At 38.8% G+C, this 22,899-nt stretch overlaps 2 protein-coding genes across 5 annotated transcripts in view; one reads left to right on the top strand and one right to left on the bottom strand.

Moving 5' to 3' along the window:
- MLH3 (mutL homolog 3) overlaps positions 1-16,762 on the top strand; it is a 24,480-nt gene extending 7,718 nt beyond the window's left edge. For 2 of the 3 annotated variants that reach the window (XM_058162370.1, XM_058162369.1), the window contains 10 exons: positions 7,762-7,866; positions 8,103-8,175; positions 8,853-8,924; positions 10,117-10,225; positions 10,591-10,750; positions 11,462-11,485; positions 12,813-12,891; positions 13,436-13,587; positions 14,630-14,746; positions 16,524-16,762. In XM_058162370.1, coding sequence (XP_058018353.1) covers positions 7,762-7,866; positions 8,103-8,175; positions 8,853-8,924; positions 10,117-10,225; positions 10,591-10,750; positions 11,462-11,485; positions 12,813-12,891; positions 13,436-13,587; positions 14,630-14,740 — 885 coding nt within the window. In that variant the 3' untranslated portion in view covers positions 14,741-14,746; positions 16,524-16,762. Of the gene's footprint in view, positions 1-7,761; positions 7,867-8,102; positions 8,176-8,852; positions 8,925-9,452; positions 9,607-10,116; positions 10,227-10,590; positions 10,751-11,461; positions 11,486-12,812; positions 12,892-13,435; positions 13,588-14,629; positions 14,747-16,523 lie in introns of those variants that run through there. The other variant, XR_009152622.1, reaches the window with a different exon arrangement.
- On the bottom strand, positions 15,573-22,899 carry EIF2B2 (eukaryotic translation initiation factor 2B subunit beta). 2 transcript variants are annotated; one of them, XM_058162371.1, is made up of 8 exons: positions 22,662-22,899; positions 20,428-20,548; positions 19,851-19,999; positions 18,616-18,779; positions 17,786-17,881; positions 17,235-17,372; positions 16,512-16,578; positions 15,573-15,828 (listed from the first exon to the last, which is right to left on the bottom strand). In XM_058162371.1, exons 1-8 carry the CDS (start codon positions 22,825-22,827, stop codon positions 15,671-15,673), a joined length of 1,059 nt encoding a protein of 352 aa, XP_058018354.1. In that variant the 5' UTR covers positions 22,828-22,899; the 3' UTR covers positions 15,573-15,670. The 2 variants fall into 2 exon arrangements, with proteins under 2 accessions (XP_058018354.1, XP_058018355.1); XM_058162372.1 differs by having other exon boundaries at positions 22,649-22,804.

Below are 22,899 nucleotides of genomic sequence, written 5' to 3'. Positions count from 1 at the left end.
CTTCTTTTCATTTAACTAGGCATACCGAGTTCCTGCAACCGTTCTTCATATGTTTTAGCCTCCGGTCCCGTAATCATCTTCGTTGCTCTTCTCTGCACTCTTTCTAGAGTCTCAACATCCTTTTTACATCGTGGCGACCAAAACTGAATGCAGTATTCCAAGTGTGGCCTTACCAAGGCATTATAAAGTGGTATTAACACTTCACGTGATCTTGATTCTATCCCTCTGTTTATGCAGCCCAGAACTGTGTTGGCTTTTTTGGCAGCTGCTGCACACTGCTGGCTCATATCTAAATGGTTGTCCACTAGGACTTCAAGATCCCTCTCACAGTTACTACTATTGAGCAAGGTACCACATATACGGTACCTGTGCATTTTGTTTTTTTGGCCTAAATGACCTTACTTTTTTCACTGTTGAATTTCATTTTGTTAGATAGGGCCCAATGTTCTAGTCTGTCAAGATCTTTCTGTATCTTGAGTATCTTCTGGAGTGTTGGCTATTCCTGCCAGCTTGGTGTCATCTGCAAATTTGATGAGTTCCCCATCTATCCCTTCGTCCAAATCATTGATGAAGATGTTGAAGAGTACTGGGCCTAAAACAGAGCCTTGGGGTACTCCACTGCATACTTTCCTCCATGTGGATGTAGTTCCGTTGAGGACTACACGTTGAGTGCGGTTGCTCAGCCAGTTACAAATCCATCTGGTGGTGGTGCTGTCTAACCCACATTTTTCTACTTTATTATGGATATATCATTGGTTCAGGTTTTCTTAGGCCTCACAGCCAGGAGAACTTGATTTGACCTGCAGCTCTCCCTGAATTGGGCCCCTAACCTTCTCTGAGTTAGATGCATAGTTCTGTTTCCCCTGAGGCCCCTCGCCTTCCCTGAGATAAGCTTCTAGTTTTGCATTCCTTAAGTTGAGTTTCTATTCAGGTAAAACGCATGATTTCCTGAAAAACACGTGGTATTTTGCTAATACGTATACTCTAAACGCTTGCTGATTGGTATAGCTAAGTTTCTATATGTTAATTCCCTCATTGCTGTAGTTACCCCTCCCTGCTAAAACTGCATAATAAAAGAGACTGTTGCGATCGGAAGGGAAGCTTTTTCTACAACCCTTTCTTCGTGCTCTCTCAACCTGAAAAGCTTTTGGTGTGGTGTCTTTTATTTGGCTTCTTTCGTCCTTGCGAGGACCCACTAAATTGTCTCAGCGAGGGCTGAGACCCGTTCCTGCGGGAACCCAGGACAACATTAACAGGGAACCTAGGACAACAAATAATTGTTGCAGACCAACAGCAACATCTGGGGGCTCGTCCTGACCTGTTGTGTTGTCCAGAGGCGCGATCGTTGTCTAGCGGTGCGTCACCTTCACCCTCATAGCTTACCCGTCCGGGACGCGACACGTGCACACGTAAGTTATGGGCTCCTCGAACTCGAAAGTCTCATCATTGCATAGGAATGAGCTTTACTCTCTGGTGAAGAAGGCTAATTGTTTGCAAAAAGTTAATGGCACCACTGTCTATCCTCTTTCTAAGAAATCTCTTACCTCTTTTCTAGTCTCCTTCTGTCTCTGTAGCTGCCTCTGCTCCCCCTGCAGACACAGCTCTTTCTCCTTCTGCAGCGTCTCCCCCTCCGCCGGAGGATACAGACACGGCTGCAGGAACTCTTTCTGCCTTGGTCCCTCTTCCTCTCTTTCTCTAAGAACTGAACCCCCGATATCGGCTTACCCTTTCAATCCAGCGGGAGGGGGACAGCCGATACATGACAACATCAATGTACGGGTGCTTAAAAATTTAAAAGAAGCTGTTACTTCCTACGGCAGGCATTCACTCTCCGTTCCTTTAGCTCCTATGTCTGCTCATTCCTTTCCCTCCTCCTCCCTTTCCCCCCACTCTGAACCTTCAAAGCATATTGAGCTAGAAAGCGTATTGTACCAAATGCCTGTTTCTTCCATCCCTGCTTTGAAAACTGCCTCCTTTCCCCTGCCTGCCTCCCTTCCCCCAGAGCACCCCTCCCTTTCCCCCATGGGTGATCAGCAACTGATTTGGTTTAATTGCTTCTCTATATCTGGACACAATCTGGAAAAGAATTTGCTCACAGCGACTACATGGGAAACATTGGGAACTTATTTCCATGAAAGTCCAAGAGCCCCTGTAACAATTCTGCCCAAGTGGCACATGATCCTTGAATGCCTCATTTTACTTGCAGACGTCACTTAGATCAAAAATGACTTAAAAGGATCCACAATCACAGTCATGATTTAAACTGCTGAGTTTTCTCAGACAAGTTCCCCAGGTCTGTAAATGTTGTTTGATGATGTGTGTGCTTGTGTATGTATGTATGTGATCATTTTCAGACCTGCATAAGAATTGTAGAGATAATTGTGATGCTTGATTTGCATGGAATGTGTGTATGTGCAAAACTCATTGAGAAGGTGTGAAATTTCTGTGTTGTTTTTTGGATTTGCAAGAAATGTGTGCATGTGTGAGAAATTGTCTCTGCATGTGTGTGTGTGTGTGTGTGTGTGTGTATCTGTCTGCATAAATTCCGTATGCAAGCAGCCAGGTACTTTTGGAAAAGAAATAAAACATTTTTCTTTCCTTTTGCAAGCAAGTGAGTTACTTTTGGATTTTTTTTTCTCTTCATATGCATGAGAATGTCTTTCCAGTGAGTTACTTTTAACTTTTTTTCTCTGCCCTCTGGCTTATCTTAACTACCCCCCCCCCTTTTTGTTCCTTGCTGTGCCAGGGAAAAGGGCGGGCTACGGGGGAGAACCATTCACCCCCACTCCATTTTTTTTTTCTTCTCTCTCTTCTTTCTTGTCTGAGAAGGGAGGGACAATTAGGCTCTCTGGAAGCATTGCTTTTGCAAAGAGCTATGTAAAAACTACCTTTTAACCATGAAAACACTTTTGATTTTAATTTTTAATCATGCATACAATTTTGATTTTGCTTTTAATTTTTAATTTTTATCTTTTCTGGAACCTTTTGAGGTTTAACCTGCCTGATTAAACCTATACCTTTATAAATGTTTTCAAAGCACTGAGTTGACTAAAAATGTTTCATTTAGCTTTGTATTTTTGCAGCTGTTCACATACATCATTAGAGTTGGAAGGGACCCTTGGAGGTCTTCTAGTCCAACCCCCTGCCCAGGCAGGAAACCCTACAGCATTTCAGACACATGGCTATCTTCTTATGTATGGATGCATTTTTTTTAAGCGTAGATCTGTTTTTTGGAAAATGCACTCAGGTTTTCCACATAAACAGACTCACCCTAAAGCTTCCGCCATGTTTTTCTTTTTTGAATCTGACTCAGTGTGCCCCTTATTTGCTGTTTGTATTGTTTCTTTTTCTTTTTTAGCAGCACAATATGTGTGTGCCCTGTTTTAGGAACTATTTCAGAGATGAGTTAGAAAGTTATAGGATGTGATAAGTTAGAAGGTTACAGAATGTGAAGAAGACAGATGGTGATTTTGCTAAGAATGTGGTTTGTTTTTGGAAGTTTTTGATAGCATGGATTTTGTTAGTGACCAACTTCCACACATGAATAAAAAGGGTGGGAGTTGGGTTTTTATTGATTGATTGTCTTTTTCTCTGTCTTCCACATAGTATGTTACTCAAATAGTACAAACTATTTTTCAATCTTACTTGTCCCCTTCTCTTGACAAACGTACACATCCCTATTTTGTTATGTAGCAGACGCTGCGGCCTCTGCCTCCTCTCTTTTGACACTTTCTCCTGTCTCTCCTTGGGACAGTCACTCCTATTTTCATCAAAACAAAAAGGCGCTCATGAAACAATTTGGCTTCACGGCTGCTGAGGCATCTGATCATACATCAATGCCCTACTTGCAGCCGCCAAGGTAACTCTCTTCCGATGGGGGTCAACCCCAGAGGAACAGTGGCCTGTCAAATTTGGCAAATGGATGTAACTCAATATCCATCCTTTATACATATTCAGGTTTCATCATGGCAACCTTGCAAAGGGGTGAAACCGCAAAACAAGTAATTAATCATTGTATTCGGACTTTCGTAACGTTGGGATGTCCAAAAACTCTAAAAACTGACAATGGACCAGCCTATACGAGCTCTGCCTTTGCACAATTTTGCCATCGCTGGTCAATAATCCATAAATTCGGCATTCCTTTCAATAGCCAGGGCCAGGCCATTACTCTTAAACAGGCCTTGGACAGACACTTGGGGTCAAAAGGCATCAGCCCCCCGACACTCCCGGCGTTGCAAAATGTATTAAATGTTTGCTTGTATTCATTGAATTTTCTTAATCTAACCGGATCTCCTGCCTCCACTGCCGCCTCGAGACAGTTTTCCGCTCCTCCCCTCCCCTCTTCTCGTCCTCTGGTATATTATAGGCATCTTCCGGATCCAGCTTGGAAAGGTCCAGCTCAATTGATTACCTGGGGAAAAGGCTACGCTGCAGTTCAATTGCCTGATCGAGTCCTGTGGGTTCCGGCTCGCTGTGTTCGCCCCTGTCATCTCAATCAACCAAAAAAGAAAGATGAAGATCCTTCTGATTCTATCCCTGATCTCTCTTGCCTCTTCTGTCCGTAATGCCTCTTCCTCTCTTCCTAAATGTACTTTCCTTGAACGTTTAAGTGCTTATATAAGAGTTCCTCATTGTAGAATACTAACCCCTCTTGGGGGTCGTGCGGAACTTGTTTGCAGACAACGCCATCCCTTGCTGCATCCAGCTCAGTGGACATGGCTAAAGAATGGATATCCAATCCATCCCTCTAACAATACTTACATTATATCTTCTCCCTGTTCCACTTCTCTGTTAATTTTTAACATCTCATCTGAAGACTACAGCACTTATGCATGCTCCCTGTTTTTCCCAAAACAAGAAAGATCTTTTGACATGAAAATTTCCCTTCTCTCTGCTGCCCATTTTTCCCCTGGCGTATCTCGCTCCTTGCCCTATTCCCACGTTTCTACCTCTGCAGCTCTCCGTTTGCAGCGCTCCTTATCCGGAGCACAGCAGAACCTGCATCGTCCCGCGAATTATACTTGGACTATTTTGGACTTCCAAGGAAGCGTCCTTCATTCCATCTCTAATCGAACTCTGTGGCCTTGGTTTCCTGCACTCTACTTTGACTTTGCTGAAATGCTGGTCGGCGCCCATGGATTTAAACATAAAACAAAATGTAATCCTTCCCCTCGGGACGTCTGGTCAATTGGTCCAGGCCTGTATATCTGCCCAGGACATCTTACTGATCTCTCCCACCTAGATGAATGTGGGACCATCTCTGATTGGTATTGCAAGTCCTGGCAATGTGTGTCAACCGGAAAGATTTGGTGGACTGCTCCCTATACTACTGACTATATCAAAGCTGTACTAGGCCCTGATAACAATTTGCCTTGGAATTCCTGCTCCAATTGGGCCTGCTGCGGCGTTCGCCTCAATCCTATGACTGTTACTTTTACATCTCATGGAAGGAATCTTCCGATTACTGAATGGCTTAAAGGGAAAAGATGGGGGGGAAGGTCGAGAGATAATTCCGATTACAGACATCCAGGAAATATATTCATAATTCGTCTTACCATGTCCTTAGAAACATCCCCACCTGTGGGCCCAAACAAACAAGTCAATTCGCCCTTTTTACAGCCCTTGATTAAAAGCAACAATCCATTGGTGTCCCTGGTCTCCTCTGCACATGATGCCCTTGTAGCAGCCCGTACTTTTCCTAACAATGATAGTAGATGTTGGCTGTGTCTGTCTTCTCAACCCCCTTTTTATGAGGCCATAGGTTCCGCCCTACCTTTTACCAATAGCACCTCAGATACCGGTTGTAGGTGGTCTAACTCTTCTATAACGGTATCCTCAATTGAAGGTCAAGGTTGTTGCCTTGGGTATGTACCCTCTAACTTTTCTCACTATTGTATCAATGCCTCCTCGGATGCCTATACTTCCTGCACAATATACTTGTCCAAAGAAAGGCTAGGACTTGACACTGGAGGGTGGACTATAATACACACTACTCTATCAACTGCAGATTGAAAGATAGAGAAAAAGAGCGTTCTCAATCCCACACGTGGTATCAGGGAATGTTTAATCTCTCTCCCTGGTTGACCACCCTCCTCTCTGCCCTAGCTGGTCCTCTGATTTTGTTGCTCCTTGCATGTACAATTGGCCCATGTGTCATGGGGAGAGTTCTAGCATTCTTGAAACAAAGACTTAACAGTATTGGAGATGATGTCCTCTTGCTAAGGAACACTGTTGAAAATGAATATAAACAACCTCTTTTAGAATTAGCCTCTGAGGCTGATGAAGACTCTGAATCGGGAACCATTCCTTTGGAAAAGTGTACTGACTCCCTGCGGGCTCTCCCGGAGGGGGGATCCACTGGGGATGTCATAGCTTTAGAAGAATATTACCCATCTTAAAAAATAAAAACAGAGGACATATGGATATATCATTTACCCATCTTAAAAAATAAAAACAGAGGACATATGGATATATCATTGGTTCAGGTTTTCTTAGGCCTCACAGCCAGGAGAACTTGATTTGACCTGCAGCTCTCCCTGAATTGGGCCCCTAACCTTCTCTGAGTTAGATGCATAGTTCTGTTTCCCCTGAGGCCCCTCGCCTTCCCTGAGATAAGCTTCTAGTTTTGCATTCCTTAAGTTGAGTTTCTATTCAGGTAAAACGCATGATTTCCTGAAAAACACGTGGTATTTTGCTAATACGTATACTCTAAACGCTTGCTGATTGGTATAGCTAAGTTTCTATATGTTAATTCCCTCATTGCTGTAGTTACCCCTCCCTGCTAAAACTGCATAATAAAAGAGACTGTTGCGATCGGAAGGGAAGCTTTTTCTACAACCCTTTCTTCGTGCTCTCTCAACCTGAAAAGCTTTTGGTGTGGTGTCTTTTATTTGGCTTCTTTCGTCCTTGCGAGGACCCACTAAATTGTCTCAGCGAGGGCTGAGACCCGTTCCTGCGGGAACCCAGGACAACATTAACAGGGAACCTAGGACAACAAATAATTGTTGCAGACCAACAGCAACACTTTATCTAGTAGTAAGTTATGGTCTATTTTATCAAATGCTTTACTGAAGTCCAAGTAAATTATATCGACAGCATTCCTCTGGTACACTAATTTTGTCACTTTGTCAAAGAATGCAATAAGATTAGTCTAGCATGATCTGTTTTTGACAAACCCATGTTGGCTTTTGGTTATTACTTTGTTTGCTTCTAGGTGTTCGGTGATTCGTTGCTTGATTATCTTTTCCAGAATCTTCCCTGGTATTGAGGTTAGGCTGATAGGTCTGTAGTTTCCTGGATCTGTTTATTTTCCTTTTTTGAATTGTTGAGCACACAGATGGGAAAAAGAGAGGTTTAGCAAAATTGTAGCTGCTGAGTCCCAACCAGCTTTACATTAAAAAAAGGAAACATTTACTTCTCAGAGGGAAGTTATTTTTTAAATTGTTACAGGGAGAATATTCCCACAAGAGTAGACCTTGTTTCCCAAATCAGACTCTAGAATAAATTATGATCATCACCATTGGCTTGAGCCAGGATAATTGGATTATTATTAAGGATAATTAATTCTGACCCTCAAAAGCAATTGAGAATTTCTGCAATCTGTTTGTAGAATGATACCTAATTACAACATAGTATACTATAGTTTTATTCGTTCTTTATATCCATATCAGATATGCTGATAATCAAGTGGGGATGTGATCTTTTTAGTCTGCCATTTGCTTTTCTAGTAACAATTCTAAGAAGTGATTATTTCTCTTACAGGTTGCTCTAGATGTTAGCAGTGAACAGGCAGATACCCTTGCTGTGAAAATACATAACATCCTCTATCCTTATCGGTTCACTAAAAAGATGATTGATTCTCTGCAGGTAAATTTGTAAATAGCAGCATTGCAACTATCACTTGCAAGATAGTTGCAAGATGTACAGTATCCATTTATTCTGGGTTGTAACAATCTGTGATAAAATAGTGCTAATGTTAGCAAATAATTATTTACAGATCCATGTTAACAATGTCAAAATCTAACAAAACACATCTTTTCATTTATGTTCTAGAATTATTCTGTTTTTTTAAAACACTGTTATTATTTTTTAATAATTTATAGGTCCTTAATCAAGTGGACAATAAATTTATTGCATGTTTAATCAATACTAGGGAAGATGAGAATGAACATGCAGGTAAAAATGCAATTTCTTCTTATTAAAAAAACTTTTTAAAACTTTCTGTAAAATTTAAAACTTTTTGTAAAACTTATTTATACATGAGATAATTCCATAACTGTGAGAAAAAATTAATTAAACAAAATTGGGTGTGTTGTTTCTTAACCCTTTTAAATCATCCCAAGTTACTTATTGAATAGTTTTTAAAAAATAAAACTGGAACATCTAATAAAGGTGCTTTACTAAATGATTATTCTGCTTAACTGCCAGCAACTCATTTATACAGATTCTACTGTTGAATTGCTACCACCTATATGTATATGTATCTATTCAGTACAATATTAATTGGAAAATAACTAAAACACAGTGGCCTATGAAGAAATGCAGAACAATATTTATAATCCGACTTCATAGGTAATATTGATTCAAGGGGTTCAGTCTTACTTGAAATAATAAAATTAGGTGAGCTCTAAAACATTTTCTTGCAACTGTTCTGTTCCCCCAAGGAAGAAAGAAGCTAAACTGAAAGATTTCTAATTCAAATTTTTATTTGTTTGAAAAGCTGCTCATATAAACTTGAAAAAAATTGCTGCCCTACATTCTAGCCTACCTCACAAACTGAGGATAAAATGAGGTTAAATTTAGAACTGGTGTTATGTGTTAAGATGATGAAGACACTGTTTTTATGGCTGTAGATGGAAATCTTCTTGTACTTGTGGATCAGCATGCAGCCCATGAGCGTGTCCGTCTTGAGCAACTTATCACAGGTATAGCTTCAGATGGTCAAAGAAAATACTTTTACAGCTGATAAAATAAGCTGGAAGCTGAAAAATCAAATTTATTGAGATACAAATATACATTAATAATTAAGAATGAATGTATATTAATAATAATATATAATAATATCAGAGTTGGAAGGGACCTTGGAGGTCTTCTAGTCCAACCCCCTGCCCAGGCAGGAAACCACGTGTGGCCTTACCAAGGCATTATAAAGTGGTATTAACACTTCACGTGATCTTGATTCTATCCCTCTGTTTATGCAGCCCAGAATTGTGTTGGCTTTTTTGGCAGCTGCTGCACACTGCTGGCTCATATCTAAATGATTGTCCAAATATTAATTTTATTATCATTGATCATTGATCATTAGGAATTCCTATATAGATTTTATTGGAGGTTATGTTAATGTTTTAGTAGAATATGAATAATTTCCATTTTGTCTATCACGAATGGCATTTTTGAGCTTTAAAAGAATCTGGTCATAGTTATGAAAGATAACAGCAATTCTTGTAATTTAGAATAGTTCATTGATCTTCAGATCAACAACAGCTATGAATTTCTTAAAGTGAAGAGTCCAAGAGAAAACATGCTGGCTCTGGTCTGGTAGCAATAACTGGACAAGAATTAAAAAACTCTCTGGGATGTAAGAAGTGTATATTATAGGTTTTAAATGTGAGTCATTTATAGTTACGATAGTTTGCTCTATTATTTCAGGGATGATCATTTGTTGATAAAAGTGTATAATAATTGATGCCCCTCAGGATGGCCTTGGTTAATATTATTTATTATTATTATTATTATCATTTATTGAATTTTTATACCGCCCTTCTCCCGAAGGACTCAGGGCGGTGTACAGCCGGAGATAAAATACAAAATGTGTACAATTAAAACAAATTAAAACATATCAAAATTACAAAAACGGCTAATAATTAAAATTAAATTTAAAATATTTAAGAATATTAATAAAACCCCAATTTAAAATCAAACTACTATGCCAACTAATATTGGCAGTTACAATGTAACATTAACAAGACTGCTGCCAAGGATAAATAATATTTCTTCTTTAATACTGTAGTATAGGTTGCCTATCAGTTGGTGGGTAGAATATTACATTCTTAGTGAATATATAGTGTCTTCAAAACATCATGAACAATGATGCTGTATTTGTTGCTTTATTATTAGATTCCTATGACAAGCAACATGAAGCACTGGGCAAGAAGAAATTATTGGCTTCCATTTTGAATCCCCCATTGGAGATTGAAGTAACAGAGGATCAGAGAAGACTCTTACGGTTGGTACTACTACTCAGAGCATCCAACATATTGACTGTTCCTTCAAAAAAATAAGGGTGCTTTCAGATTAGATTTTTATTGTGAAATTGTTATATTAATACTTATTCTTCTGAACTGAATTAAAAATAATCTGAATTGGATAAGATCCTATAAAATAAATAACATAATTTTATTGCTGAACTGATCAGTGAGTAAATGGTCTGTAATAGATTCTCCACAAATGTTGACTCAAGAAGTGATTGGTCTTTATTAATTTTCACATCTATTTGAAAAATTGACATAATTTGTAGTTCAGGAGTTTCAGCATTGGAAAAGAACTAGAGTATCTGAGCCTGCACTTTATAATTTTTGTTTAACCTTTCAGGTGCTGTCATAAAAGTCTGGAGAATTTAGGCCTTGAATTGCAGTTTCCCAAAAACAATCTCTCTCAGATTCTTGTTGGGAAAGTGCCACTGTGTTTTGTGGAGAGAGAGGCTAATGAATTGCGCCGGGGAAGGCATCCCGTGACTAAGAGAATTGTGCAGGTGAGATATGCATGTAGGTATTAAATGATGGTTGACCTAATTCACTGTTCAGCACAAAGTTTGGAATTTCTACTACATAAAAAATTATATCTTCCAGTTGTTTTTTTTTAGTTTTTTGCCAGAAGTCTGGATAAAATCCTGAAAATGTATGATAACATCTAGAGTGAGAAAACTCATGCTTTTAATTGGTTTTGCTTTAGATTAAAGTAATGATTATCAGTTCTATGCCAAGATGATCTGTGGAAATCGGATGATGTAGTATGCCTGTTCTTTGAAAAAGCTGTACAACCATTTGAGGGTGGGGTTTTTTTAGTTTTTAGTTTATTGAATGAAAAAAAAAGAAAAGCACTTTCAAGAATTTTTTGACATCTTCATTGTTAATAAACTTGGTACTGAGTTGGTACTGATTGTAGCCTGTCTAATAAAGAAGCAAGCTATGATCTATTTTTCCCTCCAGTTGCTTTATGTGTATACTGGCAAACAATTACTGTACTGTGCTTGCTTTGGAAAAAGAATATACTCAGTTTCTGATAATAGTGGCTTTACAAAAAAATCACTGAGAACTTGTTTTTTTTTTAAATTTAAAGTATATATCATTGTATTCTGATACTTCTGTTATTATTATTTGATAATCTTTTTTTAGAGGAAAGCATTTCTTTGAACACAAAACAGAAACTGAATCCTGATATCATATTTTGTTTATTTTTTCAGGAGCTCATTCAAGAACAAATTGAGGTATGGTCTTTTGAAAATAATATATGTATGTATTTTGAAGAATGCTATAAAATGAAAATGTTTTATTAATTAAAATTAAAATGAGAAGGTGTACTATGTTTGATTTTCTATCTATATATTTTACAGTTTTGGTAGGTTCCTGTTTTCATCAGTAGCCAAAATAGGCTACTGTCATAAGTGGAAGGAGATGGGTGATGGATATGATGAGAAGATTAATAGTACTGCAGATTTAGTAAATAGTTTGACAGTGTTGAGGGAATTAGCTGTTTAGCAGAGTGATGGCATTTGGGAAGACACTGTTCTTGTGTCTAGTTGTTCTTCTGTGCAGTGCTCTATAGTGTCCTTTTGAGGGTAGGAGTTGAAACAGTTTATGTCCAGGATGTGAGGGATCTGTAAATATTTTCACAGTCCTCTTTTTGACTCGTGCAGTATACAGGTCCTCAATGAAAGGCAAGTTGGTAGCCATTGTTTTTTTCTGCAGTTCTAATTATCCTCTGAAGTCTGTGTCTGTCTTGTTGGGTTGCAGAACCAATCAGACAGTTATAGAGATGCAGATGACAGACTCAATAATTCCTCTGTAGAACTGGATCAGCAGCTCCTTGGGCAGTTTGAGCTTTCTGAGTTGGTGCAGAAAGAACATTCTTTGTTGTCCTTTTTTGATGACGTTTTTGATGTTAGCTGTCCATTTTAGATCTTGCAACATGGTAGAACCTAGAAATTTGAAGGTTTCTACTGTTGATACTGTGTTGTCTAGTATTGTGAGAGGTGGAACTATGGAAGGGTTTCTCCTAAAGTTTACCACAATTTCTACGGTTTTGAGTGTGTTCAGTTCCAGATTGTTTCAGTCGCACCACGAGGCTAGTCGTTCAACCTCTCGTCTGTATGCGGATTCGTCATTGTCTCAAATGAGACCAATCACTGTTGTGTCATCTGCGAACTTCAGTAGCTTAACAGATGGATCGTTGGAGATGCAGTCATTGATATAGAGAGAGAAGTGGGGAGAGCACACAGCCTTGGGGGGCTCCTGTGCTAATTGTACAGGTATCTGATGTGATTCTGCTTAGCTTCATCTGCTGCTTCTTGTTTGTTAGGAAGCTTGTGATCCACAAGCTTCAATTAAATACTTCCTATATATTTATTATTTTCTTCTTCTATCATATGAAAAAATAAAATTGAGCAGCAACTTTTGGAGGAGCTGTGGCACTATAGCTAAGGTTTTCAAAGGCTACAGGTTGTAATTTGTACGTCTCATTGTATCTAACTACTAGTACTTTTCATTCTTCATTCAACATTTTTAGAAAATCAACCAATATACTCCTATTTTCAGTTATTACAGACAACTGGTGGGGCACAAGGGACATTACCATTAACCATTCTGAAAGTGCTAGCTTCCCAGGCCTGCCATGGTAAGGAAAAGATTGTTTCATGCCTTTTTGTTCAGAAGCAAACATGCTATCACTTAAAAGAAAACAGCAGGGATCCATTATTTTTCTTGCTGAAGAATTTGAGGCATAATTTACACATTAGCTATGCTTTAGATGTATGTCAATTATCTTAGTAATTCTATGAATTCTACCCTTTTCCTGTATTATCCACAATCCACCCCTTCTCCCCACCCGTACAAGTAGTCCTCAATTTACAACCATAATTAGGACTGGAATGTCCATCACTAAGCAATAAATCATGCCTGATTTTACAACTTTTTTTGCCACAATCTTGTAAATGACGGATGGTCATTAAACAAATCAGGCTTCCCCCATTGACTTTGCTTCTCAGAAGCCCCCTGTAATTATAACTAATGTCAATTACATGACACTGGGGTGCTGCAACCATTGTTCATACTTTTTTGGGAAATAAAGGAAATAAATTGTTTTGGAAAATAAAGAAACTAAAGAAAAAGAGGAAATAAATATTTTACCACAAAACTTTCCTACTCTTCTTTCTTTTCAGGTGCTATTAAATTCAACGACAGCTTGACTTTTGATGAAAGTTGCCATCTTATGGCTTCTTTGTCATGTTGTCAACTGCCTTTCCAGTGTGCTCACGGGAGACCTTCCATGATGCCTCTTGCAGATGTGGATCATTTGCAGCCGGAAAGTCAGGTAAGATGCACATTGTGTTGACTGTTACTCCGCTGTGTGTCAGTATCATTTACTACGGGCCTTGGTAAAATAGAATCATAGCTGTGAGATGGGTGCCTTGATATATTGTTTAAATTAGTAAAGAAATAAAATCCCTTGTTGCAGTTGAATGTTCTAAGATGTTTAACATCTGCTGAAGAATTTTTTCCTATTCATTTAATCTGAAAGACCTGAAAGAATGTCAAACTATGATACTGACCAAAGATCTTGTGTTCTGACAGACTATATCCATAGGAAATGTCATGTCATGTCAATACCGTGTTTCCCCGAAAATAGGACATATCCTGAAAATAAGGCCAAGCCTGATTTTTGGGGTGGGCCTAAATATATGCCCTCCCCCCAAAATAAGTCCCCCCCTCTTTCTCTCTCTCTCACAGACACAGGTTCCTCCCCCCCCAACCCTCCCAAGGCAGCCACATCCCTGCAAACTCCTGCACCCCCCCGCCCCTTTTGCCACCCATGGCACCAAACATAGACCTGGAGCGTGTACTCCTGCTCTTGCACCTTGGTGGCAGCTTGTCCGCTCTCGCCCCCGTGCCCAGGCGCCACATCCGCATAGCCCGTGCTACTGAGTGCGTACCCCAGCAGCCCCAAACGCAAGCATTGCCACCCCAGAGCGTTCTTGGCAGGGTGGCCACCAGCAGCAGAGAGTTCTCAATGCACGGTGGGCAATTGCGGAGGACTACAACGGATGCCTGGCGCGTCCCGCAGCTGGGCACAGGTCTCAGCAGGGATGGCTGAGGTGCTGCAGGTGTTGCTGCTGCTGCTGCCACTGCCTGCGGAGGCCCAGCGGCCCTTGTGGCCAAGCTCAGTCACGGGCGAGGAGCATTGGCTGTGGCTGAGCCAGCCAAGCTGTGTCTGTCGGGGCTGTCCTGCCGTATTTCATACCAAATAATAAGCAAATTTGAAAATTTGCTAATACGAATGCCACTTAGTAATAAAGGATTGTCTGGGTTATTGTCTTAATTATTGTCAATGAGTCATTGGCATTTTTTCCCTACAGCCGAAACCTAATCTGGCCAAATTAAGAAAAATGGTTAAAGCCTGGAAGCTCTTTGGGAAAGAAAAAGAATCTACTGTGGAAGTTGAAGCCTCAGCAGTTCTACCCGTATGAATACAGGTGCTATCTAAACACTAGTTTTTGTACTATGAACTCCCTGGTATTATGGAAGAGGAAAAGTATTTGGAAAGGAGTCTAATATTTGGAGCATCTATATGGGAGTCAGAATCAAAGATTTTGTTTCCATGGGGAACATGGAATAATTTCATGTGCACTGGAATTGTTTTGGTAATTTGGAAAAAAAAAAGGTTTTTTTAAAATGAACCCTTGCCTTTTTTACCAAAGTAGTTTCATATATTTGCAAAACTCTGACTTAAACAATAATTCTGGTGTTTTGTATCAATTCATAAAGGGGGCTAAACTTAAACCTGATTTCTAGTGCAGGTTGTACTTTTTAATGAATTTCTATTTAAAAACAGTCTTCCATCTTTTTACTATTCCTAATATGCAGCATAGATTACTTTAACTTTCTTAAAGTATAACTTCAAATGTAACTTCCATTTTATATTTAGTCAGTTTTCTATTCTATCTCCTTTTTAAAGCTTTTTCTATGTATTATAGAAAACATTTCTCAACAATCTAAGAGCAGTGCCTTCTTTCATGAGATCAAAAATAAGCAATTCTGATAGCCAAATGTTTTAAATTAGAGTACAGTTCTCACAATTCCTTATCACTGACCATAAAGGCAGAGGTTTATGGGAACTGAAATCCGAAGTACCTGGAGAACATTTAAGTTGGCTATTCCTGAATTAGTATGGCACTGGCTTATGAAGACTTTAGAATTTTGTGGGATATTATTAATAAAATTGTTGAAATATACCTGAGCACAAGGAGGTCTCAGGCCAACAGAGAAAGCACAGCTAAAAAATACTTTCGACAATAGCACTTTATTTTTCATAGTTTATTTATTTCCCCAATGAAAATATTGGCAGTTGTTATATCACCCATTTATTCTGGAATAAATTAAGCCCATAGCGCAAAGTTTCAAAGTTCACGATCATCGGGATGATAAAGTTCGCTCATAAGACGATAGATATAAGAAGGAGCGTTGCCTCCAATGTTTGAAATGAAGAGAGTGATAAGTTCTGGAGGAACATAGTCAAAAACTGGACAATAAACATTGACCTTTGATAGAATCTCTCCTGAAAGAAAAAGATTTACAGGATTGAAAAATGACCAGTAACACAAAGAGAGAGACAGGGTGACCAGCAGATATGTCTACTGCAAAAAAATTATTTGCACTTAGGTCCATTGAAACCATTGAAAAGAAGTTATGACTCATTAAAGACCTGATTTCAATGTAAATGCATTCAGCTAAGAATTTAGTTACATGCCTAAATCTATGTGCGCTGGTATTCTGCTTTAAAACATTGCTATGAGGAGGGGAGACTGCTGATCTAAAACTTCTATTTCCACTTGAGGCTCTGGGATTAGATGAAATGTCTACCAGCCCCTCGGATTAGCATAGGTATTTTCCCACCCACTGATTTACAGGAAACAACAAGTATTGGAGTTTAAACACCAATGAAAATATGGTCACTGGCGGTTCCACCTAGCTATTTTGTTCATGTAGTACAGTAGCCCAGCTGCCAGAGTGGTTCCATGATGAGAATTCCTATTAGAAAAGATTGGATGTTACATATCTAAATTAATCATTCAAAAGTCCAAGTTGTAAACAAGTACCTCCAGCTTGAAGCTGACTTATTTTGCACAACATGCTGAAGATCACACTTGGAAAAATTGAACAGGATCCACATTTTTATGGTCTTTTAAGTGATAAAATTAACTTATTTCTCCTTAGCTCTTAATTAATGAAAGTTCTTACCTTCTGTAAAAGGCAGTACTTCCTGTGGAGAGACAAACTTGTGGAATGAATCCTCTTCATTAAGAAACTGAAAGTGAGAAGAGCAAGACACAGAGAAGGATTAGACATAATCTCAACAACTCAATATTGCCCTGCTCAGTAACATATGTTGGAGGACCTCAAACTTCATTACACCACAATCCCGTGAAATGAGAAATAATTCTCTATAATCCTACTGTAAATAAAACTAATAAAATAAGTGAATTCAAAAACCTGTTTTGATTGCCCACAGTTTTTGACAGATGGTTAGATCCAAAGATTTAGCTACTTCTCAGAACTCACCCAGGGTTTTGTTCCTCACTTTTAACTGAACAAGCACTCTGTCAATTTGCACAGTTGAACCTGAAGCAAGTTTTGATAGCACTTCTACTTTCCCTCCACAGGACTGATCAGCCTTTTAAAAGTAGCAGTCCCACCTTGTAAATTGCTAGCAATCTGTGGGGATGGGAGCTCACAACCACTATTTGAGAATCTCTGTTATGTGCCATAAATTTTGTTAGAAAAATGCTCACTGTTTCACTGACAAAGGTATGCAGATTCTTCTCTGAAAAGTACATTGCTTGCTTGCAGACCACTAGCAGGATTCCACTTTTCCAGTGCATTCTTATTTATCTTTATATTGTCACAGTAGCACTTTTGTATTTCTCTCAACCAAAGATACAACTCAAAAATCACTGCACTTGCCTGTGGTGTGAGTTTGAACATGGGTGCACAGACAATGAGAGGAGTAGAATGGTGTTTGGCTGCTAGCGCCAGAGTATGAGTTCCACTGACAGCTATTAATGCCCCATTGGCCAAAATGGTTTTTGTTCCGATGATAACCTGCAAAATACAAGTGGACAATGAAAACTGCTTGTCATAACAAAATAAAAATGGATCTACATACATTAATAAATATTTTCTTTCTACATAATTTAAATGTTGGTTGCCAGAAAAAAACATGGTCAATTGTGGTGACATGACTGTGGGATGCTGCAGTCATAAATGTGAGTTGGTTGTCAAGAGCCCAAAATGCAATCATGTGAGCATGGGGTATGTCAGAAGTTGAAGATCACTGTAAAAAGAAATCTGGGTAAAGATACAGTTGGCATGATACTGTATCACTAATAACAATACAATAATGCAAGATATACATATATGGGTTTTGTTTTTCCTCTATGAAAATCTATGATTTGGTGTTCTACCAGTAAAAAGAAAACATGTCAACTCTGAAGAGACAAACCTAAGAAGCCCACCTTGTTGACTCGAGACATAACAGCAAAGATGGCTGCATCACTCATGACCGTGGTTTCTATATTCTCTTTAGACAAACTGACAGCCATTTCATGGCCCTGCAAGAAAAAAAGATGTGGGAAGATTAATATTTGGGAAGATACAAGTAAACATTGTGAGCTACGCATTTTGAAGCTTCTTGAATGTATATTATTAAGTTAGGCCATGCAAACAATTCCAATAAGTTCAGCAGAAGAAAGAAAATGCAGTGAGGTATCTGGCTAGGTCCGTGATGGCGAAACTATGGCACATGTGCCACAGGTGGCACACGGAGCCATCTCTGCAGGCACACAAGCCGTCGCCCTAGGTCAGGTCCACCACGCATGCAGGCATGCCTTCCACCGGCCAGTGATTTTCAGGTCTCTGCTGAGCATGCGGGAAATGCGCATGTGTAGAGATGCGAGGGAGTCACACCTGCATGCAGCATGCCTCCCCGCACCCCGTTTTTGATCCTAGGAGGCTTCAGGGAGGCCTACTAGGCCCAAAATAGGGTGTGGGGGGGTCCCGCACACATGCAAGGGAGAGAGTGGGGGGGGGGGTTGCAGGCACAGGCAGGGGAATTGCATTATGGGTGTGGGCACACGGTCACGCGCACACTTGTGCTTTTGGCACCCAAGGAAAAAAAGGTTAGCCATCACTGGGCTAGGTAATTTTTAATTGGGTAAGCAACATTGCATTTCCGCTTCACAAACTCTACACATATATCATAATATATTTTTATTTAAAATGATGTTCCATGTTAAGCATCAACACCAAAGAAGTGCAAAGAAGTGCTCACATAACAAGCCCTTACCTGGCAAAAGGGTGCACATTCAGCCACAATGACATGGAATTTCCTTTTCCGTGCTGCCTCTTTCAGAAAAGCCTCCACTGTGCGTGAATAACCAATAGTCATAATCACCTCGTTGGAGTGGATGTGTTCCAAAGCCTGGGTGGAAATATTTTCAGTAGTGCTCTCTACAAGGAAAAGAAATCTAGTCATGAGAGAAGAGGCAGAAATTTGCCTGGAAGACATTGTTCAACATTTCTCATATATAAATCTCTAAGTTGACTAATTTTAACTGACATGGTTATAAAGATTTACTTAATAGAATATCCTGATAAGTCTACATTTCATAGAATTCTCAATTGCAGAATCAGTAGTCATAAATAACTGAAATACAGTAATGAACAATTGGTTGGAAAAGCCTAAAGTAGAATGTTGCAAAGACATTTTTAAAAGACCAGCTAAATACTTGCTGACAGAATGCATAGGGTCGGAATAGACCATTTTTGACACTAATGGACACAAGAGAATCTTGAGATTATGATGTAGACTTTTTAAAAGAATAGTTGTTGGGTGTGTTGCACATTTTAAAAACTCATTTGATTGAGCATGGCCAATCCTAAAAGATATTGTGACATGCAAACTATGCATCGCATCTTAATACCCATCCATCCTACCTCTGGATTGGTCTATATCAGTACTTTTCAATCTCAGCAACTTTAAGCTGTATGAATTTCAACTCCCAGAATTCCCAACTGGCCAGAATGCCATAATTTATTAACTAAGACTATCTGGAACTGATAAACATATCGGAAATTATGTAAATTTTGGACGCTAGTATTTGTTTTACACTATGCTAATATCTTATTTAAAATCAGGTGAAAGTCTGCTGATTTTTAACAGATTCATACACATTACATTGCACAAATTAATTTGTCTTTGCAATTGTAATTGGAGGAAAGATTATTACATCCAACCTGCAGATTACACAGGCAAAATATTTACTGTAAGGGTTTTTCGATACAATGCAATTATTTCTTAGCATTGTCCAGTTCACAAATCAGGCCAGACTGCCTCTGCATTGTTTAAAATGTAACTAGCACTGAAGTCTTTCTACAGTATTCCCATTTAAATGGAAGAGACCTTTCTGCTGATTGGAAGGCAGCTTAATGCTGCAATTTAGGATGTAAATTGAAAAATCTTATTTTACCAGGAATTATCTAATTTCCAATTCCTTCTATTCTACCATCAACTTCTCTTACCGAGTTCAAGTAACAGCTCTCTAATAGCATCGATAATATTGGCCCTTAGGGGCTGATAGTAGATCTTGAAATCTTCACTGAGACCTCCTGAGGTCAGAAGTTTGTGCAGAGATTCTTGCTGGTCACTCTCTTCACTACGTCCTCGGAGTCTGTGGAACAAATATTCAGGCAAAGTGAGAAAATGTAATGAAAGCCTGTACTATTTGCTGGTCAGAGTAACATGGTCCCGTCAAAAGATTTAAGAACCAAAAGTCATGTCTCTGGAAGGAACATTGCTCAAACTAACACAGTAAGAGAATATCGAGCAAACAAAATGGACTTAAGAAAACAGCTTTAGTACAGTAAGAACTACATGGAAATAGTGGATTCTTAAGTAATTTGGTTTACAAGTACACACATAGCAAAAGTACTCCTATAAAGAAATGTGAACTGTGTCTTTGTACAATCAAAGTTAAAAAATATTAGGAAACATAAATGAGACGTTTGATTTTGATTCTTCAAAATTAATGTTACATAGAAAATATCTTCTCAAAGGATACAAAAATAGTGAAAATAAGGCAAGCTAAAGCAAACTTACCTGCTATATTCCTCACGAATTATCTTCAACACTCGTCTCACCATGTTACCTACAGTGGTCTCAGATGGTTGGGCTGCACTCATTCTCTTACCTTCCTTACGAATCAAGTTCATTAACTCTCCTGAAATGAGAGGGAGATACATCTAGTAATTCATTATATATCTGCAGTTCAATCTATTTCTTCCCTTAATTACTTTCTTAACTTATATTCTGTTCCTCTATCTTCTCAGTTAACTGGACCTTTTTATCATTAACCTTTAACCTGGGACTTTTGTAGTATTACATGACATTAGGTGTGTACAATTATCTAAATAAGAGTTTCCATGATTCGATTGTTTAAACCAGACACTATTTCTGCTAATTTTAATGAACCAGTTAAACTCAAGGTTATACACGATGGGACATAATGAAATATCAGGCTAATTCCATCTCTATTAAACTTTTGAAAGTCCCTTGAAAGACTTAGCTTTCATCAGGCTTGTGGGACCAAAGGGAATGGTGAGTTTTTGAGATGACTCCACTATTGTTAATAACTGTCATTCTCTCCTTGCCTTTTTAAAAATGATATTTTTTTAAATTGTTGATTTTCTTTCATATTACTTTTTAAAAACTTTTTTATTGTGCGCTGTCCAGAGTCACATTTTTGTGAGCAGGGCAGCTATCTTGATATGATGGATGGATGGATGGAAATGTGACTAAATGAAATGGAAGACTGAACTTTTGTACCTACTTTCATATCATATTCCTGTTACAATATCACAAGCAATATTCAAAAAATATTTATAATAAAATAACTAAAAACCAAAATGAAACTTTATAAAGGACAATCTTAACATCTTTTCTACAAACTATAAGAGTCCATACAATCATAGTACTGAAAATATTACTTGTATATGAGTAAAAGCAACACATTTTTTGAAGACCTTTCTCCTGCAGATTTTAATAACCAGAGATTAATAATTATTAATGTGATTGAAAGTAACAAATAGTTTGTTAAATAAACAGCCCCTAATCTTGAATTGAGCCAAAGTGACAAGTGAAAGGCTGTCAATATTCAGGTAACATGTAGTAATTCCATATTCTTTTCAAGAGTAACCCTACGTACTGTACTGTGGTATTTTACATGCAGTATTTTACATACAGTAACCTACTTATAATTGCTGCTAAATCCAATTGTGTTAAATGTAATCCTGAGCGTGCAGTCCTTCCCACTGGGCAGCAAAAAATTCAGGAGCATTCCATGCTATGAAGCATCTTTAAATGAAAGCAGGGCTCCTTCCAGATTAAACTGAATTTCAATACCTAAACCAGTTTTCTCCTGACCAATAACTTTTTCATCTTGTCTGGTAGTATCTATCACAAGATGCTCCTCAGTAAGTTTTATTCAACTTTGACAAACTTCCATATCAGTTTTTTTTCTTGTAACATTAGATAACATTAATGGCTCCTAACTATGAACAATCTCTCCTAGAAACTTCATGGAGATCAGCAGTGTCTCCAGAAGATGTCAAAAGGCTAAAAATATTTTAAAAACAATTTTTTAATTTATTCTATGCGGTCATTCCGATGGTGAAAGAATAAGCTTCCTTTGCTACCTTCATTACCTAGGAATAGTAAGTAGCATTCTACTAAATTCAATATACTTTGCTTTGAGATTTTACCATTTCTTCGGTTATCTTTCCCTAACTAAACTTAACTAAAATGGAAAGGGTATTTGGAGGGTGCTATATTCACATATCTTTAAACACAAATTACCCAGCTCATTACAGTTAACCTAGACCAGTCCATATTAGTTTATAGTCCATCCTCCTCTCTGCAAAAATATTAGAAATGGATGTGCCCATGCCAGTGAAGTCACCACAACTCATCCATCTTCAGAACTTCAATTCCAAATCCCCATATTTTGACAGATAGTTTGTCATCTACTAACCGGAAAAACAAAACGCTGGAGTTTTACAATTAGCCTTTCTACAAAGCATAAAGAAAAATTATATGCTGTGCAGTAGGCTTAAACAATAGTGTGCTTCACTGATGGAGCCTATTACGGAGGGGCATCAAAGAAACCGACTGAATTAAGAGTATTCAGGAGTATTTTCACTTTTCCTGTCTTGGAAAGTAATTAGTCGTGCTTTGTTTTATGCCGAGCCGGGGGTAAAGCCGGACTGAGGCAAACAGGCTGAATCCAGCAGCCCGCGAAGGCATATGATAAGCCTGTGCCTACCCCGCTTCCTCACCAGCATTGTCCCAGCGCCCGTTCGCCACGATCTTCCGCAGCAGCCCCACCGTCCGTCGGGCCACCTCCCCTGAACGCGGCAACTTTCCGCCTCTTTTCAGAAGCATTACGAAATCTTCGATCTGGCCGGAAAGTTCGGACTCCTTCTTGGTGGTCAGGACCGACATTGCGGCGATGGAAGGCTGAAAACAGTCACGATCTCAATGGGGAACGGGGGAAAAAAGGGCTTTGGTTGCAGA

Source organism: Ahaetulla prasina, chromosome 1, assembly GCF_028640845.1.
Source record: "Ahaetulla prasina isolate Xishuangbanna chromosome 1, ASM2864084v1, whole genome shotgun sequence".
Classification (NCBI taxonomy): Eukaryota; Metazoa; Chordata; class Lepidosauria; order Squamata; family Colubridae; genus Ahaetulla; species Ahaetulla prasina.
This window is presented reverse-complemented; position numbering and strand designations above follow the sequence as displayed.